This window comes from Sorghum bicolor, chromosome 3, assembly GCF_000003195.3.
Source record: "Sorghum bicolor cultivar BTx623 chromosome 3, Sorghum_bicolor_NCBIv3, whole genome shotgun sequence".
Lineage (NCBI taxonomy): Eukaryota > Viridiplantae > Streptophyta > Magnoliopsida > Poales > Poaceae > Sorghum > Sorghum bicolor.
In genome coordinates this window covers 5,189,108-5,210,729 of record NC_012872.2, presented here as the reverse complement: position 1 = coordinate 5,210,729, position 21,622 = coordinate 5,189,108, and the positions used below count along the sequence as shown (strand labels likewise).

Below are 21,622 nucleotides of genomic sequence, written 5' to 3'. Positions count from 1 at the left end.
TTCTCTTCCTGCCTTGCGAAATCGAGCATCCGAACTCTAATTTAAATTATATGGGTATCTATATATTCGGATCTGATCTAATACAAGTGTGTCTATATATATCATGCGTACCAGCTGCGATTTTCTTGGGTGAAAAGTATTGGGCGTACATTTATACACCATCTACTGGCTCTGGCCCTAAACTCCACCATCTTCTGGTGTTGACAATTTATTAAGTTAGAGCATCTCCGACAGTTTTGCATATTGCTTTTGCATTTTTTATTTTTGTCAAAATTCACAAAAACACTTTTCCAACAGTTTTGCATATTGGTTTTGCATTTTTGGAAACTTGGCAAATTCCAGGAGAGGCTTGGCATTTATGCAAGTCCGTCCGCGACTTGGCAAACACCGATCTGCCGCGTCCCTCTACATCGCCACCGCACTACTTGTGCTCTACGGCCTCTTCTGCTGCTCGCCGACTTCCTCCGTCCACTGTAGTGGGTGCTGCTCTGCTCTGTCCCGCTCCGCGAGACACAGCGTGCGCTCGTCGCCTTCTGGGAGCCTCCGCTCCGCGGCGGCCTCAGCGCCGCACTGCTCGCACTGCCGCTCGCCGCGCTCCGTTCCTCGACCGCCACGCTCGCCGATGCGCGCGCCGCGCTCCTGCGCCGCCCGCTTCCGAACTCGCCGGCGTTCCCGCGCCTGCTCCGCTAGCTCGTCTCCATCTTCTTCTTTATCGTCCTCTTCGAGCGCCTCAACACGAGTGGCGGCAGACTTCCTCAACGCGAGTGGCGGTCGACTTCCTGAACACACGAAGTAAGCCCGCGAAGAACGGACCGAGACCGTGCGTGAAAACTTTCGGCAGTTGGGTCCATATTTTGGTAAATGGCAAGTCAGATTTGCAAAACTCTTGGAGATGTCTTATTTTCTCCTCCCCATTAGCTTTCCAGAGTTGGCAAACTCCAACAAATGACAAAAAATACCAAACTGTTGGAGACTTTAAGGGTTTTGCATAATTGACTTCGCATTTGTTGTTATTTGCGAACTCCGAAAACAAAACGCAAAGTCTAAAAATAGGCCATCTCTAAGGGTTTTGCATAATTGACTTGACATTTACCCAAAGTGGACTCGGATGCGATTTTTTTTTCGTGTGGCGCGTGGTCACGGTTCCTTCCCACGCGGTTGACTTCTTCGCGCGCCCAGGTACCCGCGCCGCCAGTTGTATCGCCGTAGTTCTATCGCCAATCAGGTCACCGCCATTTCTTGCCTTGCTGCTCCCCATAGCTGCTGCCCTGGGAGTTTCTGCGCGATGGTGTTGCTCGCGATCGGCAGTGGACGGCGGCGCGTGGAGAGGGAGTTTCTGCGCGATGGAGTCGGTCACGATCGGCAGCGGATGGCGACGCGTGGAGGGCTGGTGCTCGCGATGGAGTCCCTCACGACTTCGATCGACTGTGAACGGCGGCGCGTGGAGGGCCGGGGGTTTCTGTCGCGATCGATGGAGCATATATGGCGCGAAGAGAAGTTCCGGATCGTGCGGGGGACTGGGAGACGCGCGTGATCGGGCTTTTGCCAAACCGTCCGCAGCTTGACAATTATGCCAAGTTTGCTCTCTCATTTGCTAAGTTGACCAAAATGCAAACTTCAAATACAAAACCGTTGGATACCTTATTTTGTGATTTTTAGCAAATTACAAGAATACAAACCCCAAATGCAAAACCGTTGGAGATGCTCTTAGAATTTGTTGGAAAGGGCATCCATGGAGTTTTGGTAAGAAAAGGAGATGGTGAACAATGGCGGACGCAACTTTGTCGCATTGGGTGTATATAATTTTTTAAACAAATTTTATGACTATATATAATAAATAAATATTAACAACAATGTATAAGACATTATTAACAGTTTTCAAATTTTCATCCCTATTTTGTAGTGCACTCCAACTGGTCTTCTGAATTTCTTCTACTTAATATTAAACTCTGCTCATCAATCTCACTTGTCAGCTTTACATGAAAAAAGAAAGGAGGAATAGGAAAAGGGATAAAAAGTTCCTACATCTAAGAATTTGAGAGAGAGAAATGAGAGTCACTTGTCCACCCAAGGGTTAAATAGGGTCGGTAGGATAGGATTTTCATATGTGCGAGCTCTTTAAATGGAATGAGACCTTAAGTAGGGGCTTGAATGGAGTTGTCCTTATGACTCTATTATTTATAGTCGCTTGTTATGAGTGTGAATGAAACACATCAATAGACACACCTATTTATACTTGCTCATGGTCACTATGGTATTACATATATATATATATATATATATATATATATATATATATATATATATATATATATATATATATATATATATATATATATATTTATTAGATATTTTATCGTATAAGAATATCTAGACCTAAATATCCTAGTTTTTACTACGAAACATGACAAACATGTCGCATGTATATTCAATATTTATCTAGAAAGTTTCACAAATATGCATCGACATCTTTGCACTAGCATTTAATCTTTTATGTTTTGCCATCTTGTCCTCCTACCCTAATGACAAGTTTTGCACTTTCTTCATATCCTACAAATTTTATATGAACATCACTCTTTTAGATACACATGATGCTCCTGAAATTTGTTAACAAAAATATGAGATGACACACTTGATATGTAGATCCATCTCTTAGCCTATAGTCTTTCTACTTTCTTTCTTCTCTCTCTTTAGTTGATTCTTCCTACTCTCAATCTATCCGCAGAGGGTTGCGGCTGCCTCTTCTCTCCTCACGGCTAAGCTCGCCCCCAATGTTTCATATGATGCTCACGCTTATGCACTAGTCAAAGGGGCACTGTCTTGCCTAAAGGGTTAGATGGAGAATAGGCGGCGTGTTCCAGATCCAAGGCAGTGTTGATTGAGGAAGGGACGACATGTGGTGGCAGAGGCAACAAGCGCGCCTAGAGAAGGCTAGCGGCAAGCTCGGCCAGAAGGAAGGCGTGCTATGGGTGCAACTGGAGGCAACAAGCGAATGGTGGGAGGAGGACGGGCAGAGACGATGGGCACGAGGATGTATAGGCAACAATCATAGCTTGAAGGAGATAGAGGCAATGCCGACATGTGAGAAGCGTGGACGTGAGGAGACACTGCAGGAGGTGGATGGATACGGTTAGATGGAGTGTTGACTTATGTCAAGGAGGATAAGGTGCAATAGGTAGGTGGACTATGTCTTTTTTAACATTTCTATTTCTATGTAACTTTAAGTCCATACTTTTTTTGTTTTTATTTATTCAATAATATAATAATATATGTTGATGTATAGGATATTAAAGAATGTCTAGGCGGGTCACATATGATATTGCATAGCATTTTTTAGGGTTATGATTGGATACATACCCAGGGTTTAAAATTTCGGTGAAATTTCACAAATTTCGGTAATTTCGGTTGGCCGAAAGAAAAATCTGAAATTTTATTATATACTGATACATATACTATATAACTTTAGACTCATATTTTCTATTGTTTATATTGAATATTCTTCTATTAAATAGATGTGTAATCACAAATCATACTAATACTTGTTTAGATATATATTTTTTTTAAAAAAACATACTTCATGTGCTAATGTCTAAAAAAATTTTGGCAAAATTTTGACCGAATTTCGCGAAATTCGGTAATTTTGGTGGTGGCCGAAATTTTTACAATACCGAAATTAAAAACATTGTACATATCATTCAAAGAATCACAGTTTGTAAAAATGTATCATTACTATTCACAATATTAAAAACATGATAATATAATTTCACACATCTCCAAAATATACTATTATATTTATAATTTTTAAACTAAATTGTATTTTTTCCTCTTTTCTCTCTTTCGTTTCACCACTATCATGTGCTGTGCCTACACACCTGAAGTTGGCCACAAGAAACGTAAGCTGGACTAAATTGCCCTTGCCCGCGCGTCCCTTGGCCCACCGCCTGGACTCGTCTCGCCCGCGGCCGATCTCTGCATCTGCTCGCCGCGCCGCAACCCGGAGGCCGGAGGAGACTGCGCTCAGTCGTGCACCACCTGGGGCCCAGCATCCTCGCGACCATCTCCGGCACGGCGTCCGCCCTCTGCAGCCCCGGTGTCCCTGCGACCGTCGCTGCTGTCCTACTTCGCCACTGGCCACTTCGCCCGGCGACGAGTACCACCAGAGCACTAGGTATTCCCTCCCCTTGGTCCTCCCTTCCTGCTGTGCGAAACCGTGCTCCCAAACCTTAACGTAATTTATAGGTAAAAAAAATCGTGCACCCAAACCCTAGCATACTATTTGTAATCAGGTGTATATGCATGTATATGCCTACTAACTTCGATTGCTTTGCAAAAATTATTGGGTGTACATGTGTACACCCATGTCCTTTATTGGGTCCGCCCCTATTGGTGAAGCAGGTTGCTTCTGTGTGAAATGCTCCCATGTTGTCATTTGTCTTATGTCTTGCATCAATGTGTGTGTGTGTGTTTTTTGTCTGTTTTGGTACCATACGAGGATAGGTCATGCTGTTAATGGTATATCAGTGGAATTCTTAAATAGAAATGCACAAGCTTATTGGGATATAATTGGATTTGCCCGTTACCGCTTTTCTGAGAAAAAAAAATAGTTCTGAATTTTCTTTGCAAGCTCTAGTTTGAAGCTATGTTTGATCACATCATAGAGACCACTTTATGCCATTTTGACTCATGTGTACTCCAGTCACAAATAAGTTATGTTTTTGGGTTGTGTGCAAAGAACCAATCTAAACTTGGACAGCAGATCATTCAGAATATATCACAACAGGAATCAGTAGTTGTGTATTCGGGACAGTGCTGATGCCTTTAACATCACTCATATGCTGTATTCATGAAAAGTAATGGAGCCTTTAAAAACCAGCAAATAGTTCTTCAGTAATTTCTAGTCTTGTACAGATTTTATGTGGTACCTTAGACTTCCCCTCCTAATATTCGGTATATTTAAGTTGTAGTACAGACCTGATTTTCTTATTTAGCCAAGCATGGCAGATGTTGTACATATTAAAACAAGAATTTATTTATGATTTTTTTTGCACATGTTGGATTTGTTTGTTACCAAAATATCCTTAGAATTGAGTTTTCAGATGATCCAATGTTCGCAGTAGTGTTAATCTATTGTAGTCCAGCAGTTGTCATATTCCTTTCAGTTTTACAATGTTCTAATGGATTGAATCCACAATCCAGGTTAGAAGGTATACATTCGTGTTCATATTGTATTTGACTGAAAAGATTGGGCCTACGCATGGGGGCTCCAAAACAGAGGTGGACTTCTGAGGAAGAGGCTGCTCTTAGAGCTGGAGTAGCGAGACATGGAGTTGGAAACTGGCGTATGATATTGAATGATCCAGAACTTGGCTCCACACTGCGCTACCGCTCAAATGTTGACCTAAAGGTTAAAACTATTCACTGGATTCCTTTTTTACGTAAGTTTGCTTTAGTGAAGGGTCTGCCATATTTGGGTATTCCTTGAAATCACGTGTCTTGTTTTTCAAATTTCCAGATTCATCTTCAATCCTAATGCTCAATTGCTCATATGTTATTTTCTATTGATCACTACTTAGGACAAATGGCGCAACATGAATGTAATTGTCACTTCATCGAGTGCTCGTGACAGGGGGAGAACTTCCACGAGGAGAACCCGAGCTGCTCCTAAGAATAGTGATCAGTCGTTGCCAATGAGCACAGTTACTTCTGATGTTGATGATGAGATTGTTGATGTAAACCCTATAGCATCAGTAGTGCCTGTTGAATCGTGGAATACTTCAAATTCAAAGAAATCTCACTCAAGGTGATTACAAATGCATGAGTGTAATAATACATAACTGTGCCGTCTAGCCTTTTTTCCTCTCTTTGTTATGTCAAGAGTAAACTAGATAGACTGAAGTCTTCACCTACTTTACTGGCTTTAATGCAGGCTAGATAATATTATAATGGAGGCTATAAAGAACTTGAATGAGCCTACAGGGTCACACAGAACTACTATTGCTAATTACATAGAGGTGTGCATTCTTCTCTTGTTTTTGTTTCTTTCTACTTTTTCTAGAACTTATAGACTTATAATATGCTTTATGGTCTGTCTACATTTCCATTTTCCTTTACTTTTGAATGTCAACATTATTTTCCTTTTCTGTTTGTATTTAGTCAGCCAAAGCTTTTTATGCACAAGATATCTTGTTAATAATAAATTTATTGTTTTTTATTTTGACAAAAGTGTATAAGAAATCAACTAGGTGGCGCTACCCAGCGGTCATGAACTCATGATTTTGCCAAGTTAGCAGGTTTCCTGCCTATGCGGTGATGGCTGGTGACACCCATATCTGTTGCAAGGATCATTACTCCTAAACAACTAAATAAATAGTGAACACCGTTTTATACAGAAACAGAACTTCAGTACACCTGATTTGACTGTATAAAAATTATATCTCAGATATCAAATAGTAGAATCCAACAAAAAAAGCATGTCTAGTTACATTAGATTTCCTCCTTTTGTTGGTCAAAAGTTAGCTACTGCACTATGTCTTCTTGCAGAGTTCTGATTTCATTTTGAAATCGTCATGTTCTTTCTTATTTGCTAATAGAAGTTCTTGGCAAAATCAGTTTCTTACCCTGGTTTTATGTGCACAATCAGTTTCTTACCCTGGTTTTATGTAGGAGCAATATTGGCCACCTAGTGATTTTGATCACTTATTGTCTGCAAAACTGAAGGATTTAGCTACCAGTGGGAAATTGTTAAAGGTAAATATGATATAGCTCCCTACATCATTTTATGCTATGATAAATAATAAAGTTAATTCAAAGATGAAACTATTGGGTCCACGTGAGTAAATTCAATTAATGTCATCACCGAAAAAAACTCTTCTTGGGGGAAAGGTCTCCCCCATGGCACTGCATTGTGGAGAAAACCTTAACCACAGGGTCAAGAAGGCCATGAAAGCTGACTGCCCAGGATGCAACTGCGTATATCTCTGAAAGCAGTTACACAGTGCATTTTCATGGCATCATCTAATGAAGTAGTCCTAGATAAGTAAAATCTGTGCATAACACCGTCAGAAGCCTAGTTTTCATCCAACTGGAACAACTCATATGCCATGTTTGTGCATACAAGTATATGAAGGTTTATCATGACTCATATGTTTGGGCATAAGCATGTGCTCTAGAAGGTGCACACGCATAGACTTGTTCAGTCATGCAGCATGCTCTACTATCTGTCTATTATTACAGTGCCAAACATGTTTATCAGTATTAGCAAGCACTGATTTCTTGTTTAGTGATGCACAATATTCCACTGTTAGTCTATTACATACTGATTTCTTGTTCACCTTTTGTAGAATCCTTGTTAGACTGTAGGTTTCTGGCTGATCTTACTTTAAATGTTATTTTCAGCACTACTCGATTTGTGGGCTCTATGGTGTCCATGAGCCAATGACCCATCTTTCATTGCTGAATGTTCATATTTTGATCCAATCAGAAGTTGCATGTTCTCAAATTGAAGAACCTTGAGCTTTTCAGCATGACCCAGTGGAAGTTTGCAGGTGAATCGGAAGTACAGGATAGCACCTAGTTCACCACGCTTAGAGGGCCGAAGCCCCAAAATGATGCTGCTGGAAGACGTGCAAGGAGAACCCTTGAAATTAGGGAGTGATGCTAGTAGAACCCTTACGAGATCCCAAATTGATGCTGAATTGGTTCGTATGGCAACTATGACCGCCGAGGCAGCTGCGGCTGCTGCTGCTCATGCAGTTGCAGAGGCAGAGGCTATCATGGCAGAAGCTGAAGCAGCTGCTAGGGAAGCAGAGGCTGCAGAAGCAGAGGCCCGAGCTGCACAGGCCTTCGCTGAAGCAGCAGTTTTGACACTGAAGAACAGAAATGCTGCGAAATTGGTATAACTCTAGTCCATGGATCTTTTAGATATGCCCTCTTGTCCTTTCACATGTAGAATTCATAGCCCCATACACAACTGATTGATTACTAAAAGAACCTGAAATCAAAAAAAAATTCATAAACCCACTGTCTTATTCACCAAAGATTGTGATTTCCAAAGGTAATATACCGTGGCATAGAAAAAAAACATTGAATTGAACCTACTTTTGAAAAATAGAGTTCACCGGAAGCAGAATCAAACTGCTCTTGAGAAGTAAGGAACAGCCAATGGGATCTGCGGCTGCACCAAATTCTGACTCCTTGATGTTCATGTGCAGATGGCCCAAGCTTGATGGTACCCAGAACTGTCGCGGTCCAGCATTGCTGCAGGGCAGGCCACCTATGCATGTAGGCATGTAGCTCATGTCAAACTGTTGTTCAGGTAAACACAGCTGTCCCTGTAGCCGTGTAAAGTTGTGTTATTGGATCCATCTGGGTTCCAACACACCAACAGCGATGCCAGGCAGCTTGGCTCTGTATTCCCCCATTGGGACACCATTTTCAGAACTCGGTGCCGTGGGTAAACTCAACATCAACATGCCTGTTTTCACCGATTCTCAGCACGAGCGCGTGGACTGTACCAACAGCATTTGCATCGCTGCATGTGTTTGGACCTATCATGAAATAGGCAGTCTGGGGAGATAGCAATAGCATGGTTGGAGCTATTGTGTCCTGCAACTGCAAGAGGAAGAATACCGGTCCACATGCAGTCTGACGACGGTGCGTCATTGTGTCATCTCTTTGGAGTCACCCTCATTGACTTCACCCTTCAGTCATGGGCATCGGGCCCTTCACTAAAGATCCAACGGCTAATGGCTCCCATCAGGTTTCCATGCGTTTGGCCTTATCATCTCAGCCCAAAGCCACCATGCTAGCTCACCTCTGTCCTTGTTTTCGTCGTGCTGAGTCGCGTCTCGCCGGAGAAGGAGCATAGCAGAAGAGGAGAAACGTCCTGTCCCCATGGTGAAAATGAAATCGCTGTTGCCGTCTTCAGCTCTGCGGACTGGCGTTCTGAGCGTCGCGCTATCGCAATCGCTGCTCCGACTACCGCACTGTCGCCATCCTCACGCCGAGGGTTGCGCCATCGCCGTCCTCGTCGAGGTCCGCGCCGTCGCCGTCCTTGTTGTCGAGGGTCACACGCCTTCGATGTCCTGGTCACACCTTATCTCCTCGATCGAGCGGCCGTGCACTTGGCCCAGGAGGCCGGGATTGCGGCCACGACGACACCACCATAGCGCGCCTCCTGCTTGTGGCGACAGCGTGGTGGTCCAGGACCGGGATGCGCCGACATGACGACCATTGTGTTGTACGCCTACTGGATACCAGAGAGCAGAACATTTTGTGAAAGTTTACAACACAATGGTAATCTCAAAAAAAAAAAGGTAATCTACAAAATTTGCATGATTTTGATGTTTTGGATACAGCCAGTCGTTTCTGCAGCAAGTTGTCGAGCTCTGCACGGGTAGAAGGCGCGCGCAGGACGTGGTCGAGGTTGAAACGCTGTAGGCTGGCAGCGTCCATGACACCGAGACGCTTGACGAGGGAGCCCACAGCGAAGGGACGGCGACAGGGTGGCTCTGGGCGAGGCGATGGCGACGGCGTGGCTCTGCGCGAGGCGATGGTGATGGGGCGGCTCTCTGCGACAGGATGGCGACGGCGCGGTGCTCGGACGGAAGACGACGGCGGCAATTTCTCCTATCCTAGGGAGCTCTCGGCAGGGGCTGCCCGCTACCTTTTACGCTTAACAGGCCGTGTTGTTGGGCCACACAATGTGCAAACGAGGTAGAGTGCATGGGCTTAGGCTATCTCCAATAACAAACACCCAAATTAGAGACCTATTCTCTAGTATGGGTCATACACAGTAAATAGGTCATAACCCCAAAATTGATGTTCTCCAACAGCCCACCCAAAAACCCATCTCTCTCTCTCTCGGCCTGTCTGTTCGGTAGCCTGGCATTCTCCCGTCCTCAGAAAGAAACAGAGAAACATCCCTCTTCTTCCTCTCCTAAATCCCAAATCCAGGAATCAAATCATGCATGTCACACCACCGCGTTCTCCATCTCGAGGGCTTTCCATTCTCCTATGGAACTCTCGCTAGCGTGGAGTATCGGAGGAGATCGAAGAAGTTCACCCTCCATGGCTGCCCGTGTCACCAGGGTGCTTTCCTCGAGCAAGAGCCATGGCGGCGCGACCTTCGGACGACGGGGAGACTCCTCTTCGCTCGCCCTCGGTGATCGCCACAGTCCGCTTGGGCATGCTTCGCTCGGCCTGGCCATGCCCCACTTCTATGGGCCCACCGCTACAATGCTATAGATTTGCGTCCGACTCTCTCGACGACGCAAAATTGCGTCTCGGCAAGCCTCGTACTCAAAATGGGTAAGGTGTTTGGGTTTTCGGTTGGAGCATTGTTTTTGGCAGGCAAAACACCGTCAACCATCTATTTTGTATTTGGGTCATGGTTTGCATGCTCTGTGCCTCGTTTTTAGGTTTTGTTACTGTAGCATTTTTTTTATTTGACAATTATTGTTCAATCATAGGCTAACTAGGCTCAAAAGATTCGTCTCGTAAATTACACTGTGCAATTAGTTATCTTTTTTATCTATATTTAATATTTTATGCGTGTGTCGTAAAATTTGATGTGACGAGAAATCTTGAAAAAATTTACGAACTAAACCAGGCCTTAACTGCTCTGTTGGATGACAATCAACGGCAATGATTGAGTGACTGCTGGCAGCAGTCATGGAGAACGACTCCAGAGGATCTCGTTCCGCCATATTATGGCCTTGTTAAGTTACAATTTTTTTTTTGTAAAATACATATTATAATATTTTTATTTGTATTTGATAAATATTGTTTAATCATACATTAACTAGGTTTAAAATATTCGTCTAGCAAATTATAAAAAAATTATACAATTAGTTATTTTTTATCTATATTTAATGCTCTATACATGTACGATGTATCGTAAGATTCAATATGATGGAAAGCTTTAAAAAAATTTTGCAAAATTTGTGGGAAGTAAACAAGCCCTATATGTTGGATGGTAGAAAAATCAAGAGAAAACCGTGTCGCAATATTCGCAGAAAAACTCAAAACAAAACTAGTCAAGCGCTGAACTGACTGGTGACCTTGACTTGTAGCCAGCGCAGGGGTGGAGCCCTCTCGTGGGCTTCTATCGTTGATTCGAAGACTTTTTCACTGTGTCTGTTTTTTTAATCACTCCAACAGGAGCCCACAAAAACAGGCATACTTTTCAGGCCTTGTTTAGTTCGCAAAAATTTTCAAGATTTTCCGTCACATCGAATCTTTGGTCGCATGCATAGAGCATTAAATATAGACGAAAATAAAAACTAACTACACAGTTTATCTGTAATTTGTGAGATGAATCTTTTGAGCCTAGTTATTCCGTGATTGGACAATATTTGTCAAATAAAAACGAAATACTACAGTAGCCAAAAACAAAAAATTTTGCGAACTAAACAAGGCCTGATCAGCGTTAGCTTATCTTAACAGCATGTTCGCTGGCCATGAAAAGCCATGACTAAAAATACTATCACCGATTTATTATGAGAGAAAAACATTGTAGTATAGCTTATAAGGTTATAACCAATATTTTTCTTTTGTACAAGTATGTTAAATTTCCTATTTTATCTTATTGTATGTTTTGAACTTCTTTATAATGTATTAATATCATTTGATTTGCACTAATCATACACTAATTATAACATTATTTGTTTGGTAAGCACATGCATCCAACGAGCCTGATTCTCCACAAATGTCTAAAATCTATATATCTGTAGAGGCAGGCTGAGAGATCTTTTTTCCTCATCTCACGAGACAAGCCTAAATGTACAATAAACCAATATGTAGGAACTTGCATCCCACAAACCTGGTTAAGGCATATATAACCAACCAATCACTCCTAGTGTGAGAATGAGCATGTAGCTCTTTGGCTAGCTACTCCAGGTGTGGGTGCTGTCGCCCGAGTTCGATCCCCACCATCTATGGAGCCCTTGGTGACTCTATCAACCTCATCATGGACGTGATCATCTTCAAGCTATGTGTAGTTGTAGGTCTTAATATATACGTAGGGGTGTTTTATGGTGTGGGTTTGTGTGTGTTCGCACATGTTTATATACTATAGCTATATCTGTGGGCTCTATATCCTCATGGGCCTATATGGACCGCACCATCAGAGGTGGCTCGGCCCACAGGATGAAGACGTGCGGTGCACGACTGGTCGGCGTGCACCGTAAGGCTACAAGATATTGTACCAAATAGGATACTTTGCCGTAAGGCTACAAGATATTGTACCAAATAGGATACTTTGCTTGTAACTCTGTCCCTTCAGGATATATAAGGAGGGGCAGGGGTCCCCTAGAGGACAGATCATACACATTATTCTCTCAACACAATCCAATACAATCAGACGCAGGACGTAGGTATTACGCCCACACGGCGGCCGAACCTGGATAAAAACCTTGTCTGTGTCTTGCGTCACCATCAAGTTCGTAGCTTGCGCACCGTCTACCGATAAACTACTACTGTGGGTATACCCTAAGGTAGACTGCCGACCAGCTTTCGTCGACAGTGGCGCGCCAGGTAGGGGGTGTGCGTACAGCTCTCCTAGACGAACAAGATAGCCATCATCTCCGACTTCGCGGTCATGGCGGGCGACTTCACGTTCACCGTCAGCTTCAACAGCTTCACCGTCACGACCACGGAGGAGGCGTAGATCCGATCTGCGCCAATCACTTCTTCATCGACGTCGGTCGCGACTCCAACCACGCTGGCTACGACTCCAACTACTCCAGCAACGTTTTCAACCACGCCGACAACGCGTCACCCGCTTCCCTGCTACAAAGGGAGGCAGATCGACAACACCGACCTGCTCGGGCCATCGACCAAATTGTTTGGCCTACCTGCTCTGACCACCGGTCGCAATAATAATCGTCGCGAAGAACGGCGCTATGACAACAGCGACCACCGTCATGACAAGTCGAAAAGCTCGAGGGCCGGACAATTTTGTCGTCACCGACTAGACTTTCTTTCAAAGATAAGTACACTTCTAATATTTTATTTATTTTTGGCATAATATTTTTAATATTATTATTTTTTAAAGCAACTTTTTTAGCCGACTAGTTTTTTCTCCTACACGAGCTTTCCAGAGCCGGTACTGTCTCCGACTCCTCCCTACACGTGCACGAGATCCGCCCTCTGCGTTCCGGGTGGTCGGCAGTAGCTCTCTGACGTGGCTGACAATCCTACGCGTGCCTAGGTTCCACACCTCATGCTGATTGTTGGCTAGACCAGAGCTGGTACAAGCTCTAGAATGAATTAACTACTCGTGCTAATTTTATAATAAAAAATCTAAAACTTGTCTCAATGCTGATTTTTTATCTAAAGTTTATCCATACATCATGTACTACATATTCTCTATATTTATTTTTCAGGAGTTTGGCCCAGTCAACAAGCTACGCTCCGGGACTCGTCGACTATTCCCTACGCTGTGCCCGGGAACTGCTCCGACCACCGAGCACGTTTACGTTCCCAACCACGCTCGGGGACTTGTCGACTACTCTCTATGCTGTGCTCGAAGACTGTGCCGACCACTGTCGACGAAAGCTGGTCGGCAGTCTACCTTGGGGTATACCCACGGTAGTAGTTTATCGGTAGACGGTGCGCAAACTACGAACTCGATGGTGACACAAGACACGGACGAGCTTTTTATCCAGGTTCGGCCGCCGAGTTGGCGTAATACCTACGTCCTGCGTCTGGTTGTATTGGATTGTGTTGAGAGAATAACCTGTATGATCTGTCCTCTAGGGGCCCCCTGCCCCTCCTTATATATCCTGAAGGGACAGAGTTACAAGCAAAGTATCCTATTTGGTACAATATCTTGTAGCCTTGCGGTGCACGCCGACCAGTCTAAATGTACGCTTATTAGTGTACGGAGGGAGTACTTACGCCCTGAACTGACGACTGCACTGTGAATGTGTCATATGCTGAAAAGCATCATCAGGCACAGGATGGTCGCACACGCAAAGTGCCATTCTATGCACGCCATGCACTGTGGTGATGATAGTATGCTGCACGGTAAGCCATTTTGTTTTTTGTTTTTTTTTTTGAAAAAGGAAATGTTCCGTCCTCTAGCTCTGCTGCTATATAAGTAGCCAATGGTCGATCGCCATTGTACGAAAGCGAGAGCCGGTGAAAGCAGTAGATGAGATGAGTTCCAGGCACTCAAAGCTCCACGTCTTCCTGCACCTCCTCTTATACTTCTGCATCATCGTCCGCACTGAAAATATGTAAGTGTTCTCGTCTCCTTGACAGTTTTTTTTCGGAGAGTCTGTCTGTCCATGTAATTATATTTTTTAGTCTAATTTACGTGGCATTACAAGATAAGTCTCAACACTCTGTTTTAAATTATAAAACGTTTTAACTTCTTTGCATATATCGTTTTTACTATGTATGTAGGGTCTTTTTAGATTCACCCAACTAAAGTTTATTAAGTAGATGAAATTTCAAAGATAAAGTTTATTAGCTAGCTAAATTAAAGTTCTCTTAGGCCTTGTTTACTTCCACCCAAAAATGCAAAATTTTTCAAGATTCTCCGTCACATCGAATCTTTAGACGCATGCATGGAGTATTAAATATAGACGAAAATAAAAACTAATTGCACAGTTTGGTCGAAATTGACAAGACGAATCTTTTGAGCCTAGTTAGTCCATAGTTGAACAATAATTACCACAAACAAACGAAAGTGCTACAGTGTCACGAAATGTTTTCGTTCAGGAACTAAACAAGGCCTTAGCTAAAGCTAAACTTTAACTCAGGTGTTTAGATTCTCTAGCTAATAGACTCAGCTAAACTTTAACTAGATTTAGCTAGATTAAAGTAACTATATGTTCGCTGGTCTAAAAAATCATTACTGAAAATACTGTTCGCTGATTTATTTTAAGAGAAAAACAAAAACACAACTAGCTGACAGAAAAAATATAATTTATAAAACAAGCGAACAAAGTCTAAACTCAGCTAAAACTTTAGCTGATCTTATAGCTGAGGCCTTGTTTAGATGCGAAAACATTTTGGATTTCGCTACTGTAGCACTTTCGTTTGTTTGTGACAAATATTGTCTAATTATAGACTAACTAGAATTAAAAGATTCGTCTCGCAATTTAAAGATAAACTGTACAATTAATTTTTATTTTTGTCTATATTTAATGCTTCATGTATGTACCGAAAGATTCGATTTGATGGGAAATATTGAAAACTTTTTGGTTTTTGGAGCCAACTAAACAAGGCCTGAGTTGTTTTGATCCCTAGCAGTTCGGATCGAAACATGCCTATTCAACAAAATCTATATATCTAGAAAATTCAAATCTTTTATAATTTGGAACGGAACACAGTTTGCCTTAGTAACATACTAATGTGTATATAATTACGTACGTGACTTTCTTCCCTTCTGTTTACACTTAACGCGCATTTCCAGCAGCAGCAACACTGCCGGCGCCGGGTCATCATCATGCTCTCCGGCCGACGCTGCCGCGCTGCTCCAGCTAAAGCAATCCTTCGTCGACCCCAAGGACCTCACGTCATGGCGAGCCAAGACGGACTGCTGCCTCTGGGAAGCCGTCGCCTGTGACGCTGACGCGACCTCAGGCCCAGGGCGGGTGATCGCGTTGGATCTAGGAGGCCGGAACCTGCGGAGCCGCCGGGGCCTTCACCCCGCGCTCTTCGACCTCACCTCTCTGAGGAACCTCAGCCTCCGGGGCAACGACTTCATGGGGGCGACCCTGCCGTCCGCTGGGTTCGAGCTGCTCAGCGAGATGGTCCACCTCGACATGGCCGACGCAAATTTCAGCGGCCAGATCCCCATCGGCGTAGCGCGGCTCAGCAAGCTGGTCCATCTCTCTGCCGGGGCCGGGGCCGGGGGCCCCAGCAGCAGGCTGGTCCTCAAGGAGCCAAGCTTTGAAACACTGGTCGCTAATCTCGGCAATCTAAGAGAGCTTCGCCTTCGTGGAGTGGACATCTCCATCGGCGGCAGAGAGACGTGGTCCGTTGCTCTAGCAAGATCCACACCGGACCTGCAGATTCTGTCTCTGTCCTCCTGTGGCCTGTCTGGACCCATCCATGGCTCCTTCTCACGGCTTCGCTCGCTGGCCGAGATCAGCCTCCCTGGCAACAGAATCGCTGGCAAGGTTCCTGAGTTTTTTGCTGGCTTCTCTTCCTTGAGCACCCTTGACCTGAGAGACAATGACTTTGAAGGGCAGTTTCCGGCAGAGGTCTTTCGACTGAAAAATCTGAAGGTCCTTTTGGTGTCCGGGAATTCAAGGCTTTCTGGGCATCTGGAAAGCTTTCCAGTGGAAAACAGACTAGAAATGCTTGACCTGAAGGACACAAACTTTTCTGATGCCTTGCCGGCATCCATCGTCAATCTCAAGTCTTTGAGATTTTTGACTCTTTCCACAGGAGGAACTTCCAAGCACCTTCACTTTATAGGCAAGCTTCCATCTTTGGGCACGTTAATGCTCCAGGGATCATCATCAGGATTAGGGAAGGCACAGTTCTCTTGGATTGGGGATCTCACACATTTGACAAGTTTGTTGATTGACAACTACAACTTCTCTGAACCAATACCATCCTGGATCGGCAATCTTACAGAACTGATGTCACTAAGGCTCAGCATGTGCAGCTTATATGGACCGATACCTTACTGGATTGGTAACTTGACGCAGCTTTCAAGCATAGACTTCACCGGGAATTATCTCACTGGTGAGCTCCACAACAAATTTTACAGCACCATTATTTCTTCCTTATCAGTATTGAAATATAGTACAACCGTGTCTTACAAACAATTTAAAGCCATCCCCAGCTCTCGTGTTAAAGTTCCTTGTACTTACTATATCTATATACTCCCTCCTTCACAAAAAAAAAGCACACATCTTGGCTCCTTAAAAACTAGTTATGCACTCTTTTTTTCTCGATCGCGCAAAAGATTTGTGTATCTTTGTATTAAGGTAGAGAAATTGTTTGATACAACACATCTTAACGGCGCCCTAGGAGGTCAATAAAGTTTTACATGGACGCTCAGACCCTCCTAGTGTACTCACGATTGTGTCCATGTCTAGAGGAATTTTTAAGTCTGCCATAAGTTTATTATTTTATAAGTTTGACCAAGTCTAGAGGAATTTAAATGAGCATCATTATAATTTAAATGAACTATATTTTTCATAGCTTACTTCTTTGATGTCATAGATGTTACTATCTTTCTTATCAAACTTTAATAGTATGACTTAGGACAAACTTAGAAATCTTTATATTCTGGGAAGGAGGACGTATAATGAAACATTGAGAAGTCCACTTTTGCTCGGATAAATAGAGGGGAACTTGTCCTTGAAACTGGTTTCAGGAGGAATATCAGCATTTAAAAGTAAATATTCATGTACATGCTTAGTATGGGTGGTGGCTATTCTGTACATGCACATTATGCTTTACTATATGTACTAGCATTCTATGTTATAAATAATCATAATAATTTGTTGACTTGGCATTGTACCTTTATACATGCAGGCAAAATTCCAAGAAGCTTGTTCACACTTCCAAAATTGCAATCACTTTCTCTCTCATCAAATCAACTTTCTGGCCATTTAGATGCCATTGACAACCCTTTGTCTTCACTCTTGTCTAATGTAAATTTGGTAGATAACAACAATGGGGGATCTATACCTCAGTCTTACACTCAGCTTCCAAGTCTTGAAGCACTTTACCTTGACTCAAATAAATTGACGGGCACAGTGAACCTAAGATCTTTCTGGAGGCTCAAGAATCTTTATGCATTGAGTCTTTCTAACAACATGCTGACAGTGATAGATGAAGAAGATGATCCTCTCCTTTCTTCATTACCTCACATCAAGATTTTGGAGCTAGCATCTTGCAACCTTAGAAAACTTCCACGAACTTTGAGATTTCTAGATGGCATTGAGACACTTGACCTCTCAAACAATCATATTCATGGGGCAATACCAGGCTGGCTGTGGGAGACCCGGACTGGCTGCATGAGCTATTTAAATCTCTCGCACAACATGTTTTCTAGCCTGGAGAATACTGTCTTATTCCTATGGCATCTCAATATATAATTGATCTCAGTTTCAATAGACTTCAAGGAATCATACCAATACCAACAGTAAAAGTAGGATGTGAACTCATGAGTCTGAAACCGAGTGCTATCTTGCATTACTCAAATAATTACTTCAATGCCATTCCACCTAACTTTGGCGATTATCTCAAAGATATGACATATATCGACTTTTCGAATAACCTACTGAATGGTCATATACCAACTTCAGTTTGTAGTGCAAGAGACCTTGAAATCCTTGACTTATCCTACAACTACTTTAGCAGAATGATCCCAGCATGCTTAACACAAAATAACTTGAGAGTACTTAAGTTAAGAGGGAATCGAGTTCACGGGGAACTACCTGACAACATCCCAGCAGGATGTATGCTTCAGACAATAGATTTGAGCAGAAATTACATAACTGGAAAACTGCCGAGATCTCTGTCCAACTGCCAGGAATTAGAGCTACTTGATGTTGGTAACAATCAGATTACCGATTTATTTCCATCTTGGATGGGGGTTCTTCCAAAACTTAAAGTTCTGGTTTTGAGATCCAACCGATTATTTGGCATGATTACAGATCTTCAGGAGAATGAACAAATCATGGGCTATTTCTCAAGTTTGCAAATACTTTGTTTGGCCTCCAACAACTTCTCTGGGCACCTGCCAGAAGGATGGTTCAATGAACTGAAATCGATGATGTCAGATGATAATGAAGAGGGACAAGTTGTAGGGCATCAAATGAACACGTCACAAGGATTCTATCGGGATACTGTCACTATAACATTTAAGGGCTTGGATATTATTTTCACAAAAATACTAACCACTTTCAAAGCAATTGACTTCTCAAATAATTCATTCTATGGCCCGATACCAGCATCGATTGGGAGGCTTTCTTCACTGCACGGAATTAACATGTCTCACAATAATTTCACGGAGCAGATTCCATCACAGTTTGGTAATCTTACTTGTCTGGAATCGTTGGATCTATCATGGAATCATTTTTCAGGGGAAATCCCAGAGGAGTTAACCTCCCTTACTTCTCTTGCTTGGTTGAACCTTTCATACAACAACTTGACCGGAAGAATACCACAGGGCAACCAGTTTCTGTCGTTTCCCAACAGCTCTTTCGAAGGCAATCTTGGCCTCTGTGGAAGTCAAGTCTCTAAACAATGTGATAATTCAGGTTCAGGTTCAGCTACTCAAAGAGCATCAGATCATCATGAATCCAACAGTTTGTGGCAGGACAGAGTGGACACCATCCTTTTGTTCACATTTGTTGGTCTGGGGTTTGGAGTAGGTTTTGCATTGGCAATGATGTTCAACCGCTTTTGCCACATAGAAGGATGGGTTTGCAAGCACTATGGAACCCATACATAATACAGTACATAATATATGTCTGGTGTAAGACTAGGGTGTCGGCTGCAGAGGCTAGAATTTTGCATTCTTTTAAAAATAATATATGCCTGTCATTATTTTTCATAAAAGATGGATCACCATATGGGTTATCGGTAGTTTAGTAAGTACTACTTAGATGACACAACTTAATTTCACTCGGCTAAGATTTGCGGTTTTGTAATTTCATTTTGTTTCATATGGGATCCCCAAAGGTGGTTGTGTTAACTTCAAGTGAAAAGAAGTGAGATTATTTTATTGGTTTCAGTTCTCTCTTGTACCAACTTCAGACATACACTCGACTTGAGCTGAAACCTGAAGTCCTGAACGCATGGAGTACGTAAGGATTTATTTATTATAGCTAAACTTTACCCTAGCATTCTTAATCAAGTTTGAGCAATCTCAATCCTATGCTCTGAACATAGCAAATTAGTATTGAGTCCCACAAGTAAATCCTCGAGCCCTTACCATCACAATAGCGGGAGCTTCATGTGTCGTAGTTAGGCCCTGGTCGTAGTCAATACCAACGCCGTTGCAGATTGAAAAGCACCCGGCGGCAAGATGCAAGATCGCTCCTGTGTCTACCCCCGTTGGCCCTACGCGCGGCTCTGTCTCCTCCCACGGCAACTCGAGTCCAGCTTTGTCGCGGCCCCATGCGAGTCCGTCTCCTTCAGCAGCGGCGAGCTGCGGATGGATGGAGTCCACTCAGCTAGACCCGCGCAACTCCGTCTCCTGGTGGCAGCGAGCTGCAGCAGCGTATGTGGGGACCCCTATGGCCCCATGCGATGCACAGGTGCTGCCGTCAGACATCTCTAGACACCGGCGGCATGCAGGACAAGCAGTTTGCATCTATACCGCTACAAGCTCATGGTTGTTTACAGTTCAGTATACTACTGTTCTTTATTTTTGTGTCATAATTTGTTATTTAGGTATAGAGAAGATCACAATTATTATTCCCGACATCTTTACATTTGCTACTGTTTTCCATATTTTTTTCATGATCGTTAGAACACCCGTCCCTATGAAATTTATATGTTTTCTTTTTTTTACATGTATTTCTATTATATATTTCTATATTTTTATGTTTCTGTGTTTTTGTACATTCACACATTCGAGACCCATAACTATAAATTCTTGGTAAGTTCTTTCTATAACATCACTATTCCAACGCGCGGCGTATTCATCTAATATATATGGTTTTCCTGCCTCGGTTTGCATCGAGGTCGAGGGTAACTTCCGTTCCGGATGGATAGCCATAGCCGTAGGCCGCAGCACTGGTTAGGAGGTGGCCTTATGAGTGCCCACTTGTTTAGATTCAAAAATTTTTCTTTGGATTTTTATACTGTAGTATTTTTATTTTTATTTGACAAACATTGTCCAATCATAAAGTAACTAGGCTTAAAAGATTTGTCTCGCGATTTACATGCAAATTGTGCAATTAGTTTTTATTTTCATCTATAGTTAATGTTATATGCACGTGACGGAGAATCTTGATTTTTTTTTTATGTTTTTGGGGTGAACTAAACAAGACCTAAGGCCTAGCAAGGCCACAATTCTCCTAACCGGCCCGATGCCCAAACCGAGTGCACAGAGTAATCGCCGAGCAGCGACGGCGTGGTGAGCAGCCGGGACCAAGGTAGAGTGGCGGGCTGGCGGTGGTGTTCGTTTGGCTGATAGGTCATGACAGAAAATACTTTTGATTGATTTTTTTGAGAGAAAAACATTGATAGATTTGGCTGATAAACTCAAACGAATAGACTGGCGCAAAGGCAAAGCAGCAACAGGCGGGGCGGAGCAACTGGCATGATGCAGGTAGGCAAGGCGCGTCCACAACCAGGCAGGAGCAAGGCCCCGCCGGGCTCAGCACCACGACAAGCGATGTGCGGACACCTGTGCAGTTGCAAGTCGGCAAGGCGCAGACCTGGGCGCCCTGGGCGGCTGCTAGCAGGGGCGATTTGCAGGTGCGTGCGCTGGGAAATTTAACTTTTTACGATTATAGCGAGTGACGCCTCTTCAGATCTCACGTTAATGGCTGTCGATACAATTTTTACCCGTGGAGTGTGAAAAATCATACAGATTTGTCACTTTTGGTGATGTGGCACCGCTCACGCCGCGATCCACGTTGGATCGGTGTAACCGCCCCTGCCCCTGACCTCCGCGTCTAATCTAGACTGG

General features: G+C 43.3%; 1 protein-coding gene and 1 pseudogene across 1 annotated transcript; both read left to right on the top strand.

Annotated features, from left to right (window-relative positions):
• LOC8056578 (single myb histone 5) lies at window positions 3,891–8,489 on the top strand. Its single transcript, XM_002457250.2, has 7 exons — window positions 3,891–4,168; window positions 5,197–5,404; window positions 5,574–5,800; window positions 5,927–6,011; window positions 6,664–6,747; window positions 7,545–7,892; window positions 8,211–8,489. Exons 2-7 carry the CDS (start codon window positions 5,255–5,257, stop codon window positions 8,223–8,225), a joined length of 909 nt encoding a protein of 302 aa, XP_002457295.1. The 5' UTR covers window positions 3,891–4,168; window positions 5,197–5,254; the 3' UTR covers window positions 8,226–8,489.
• LOC8075107 lies at window positions 15,258–19,714 on the top strand (annotated as a pseudogene).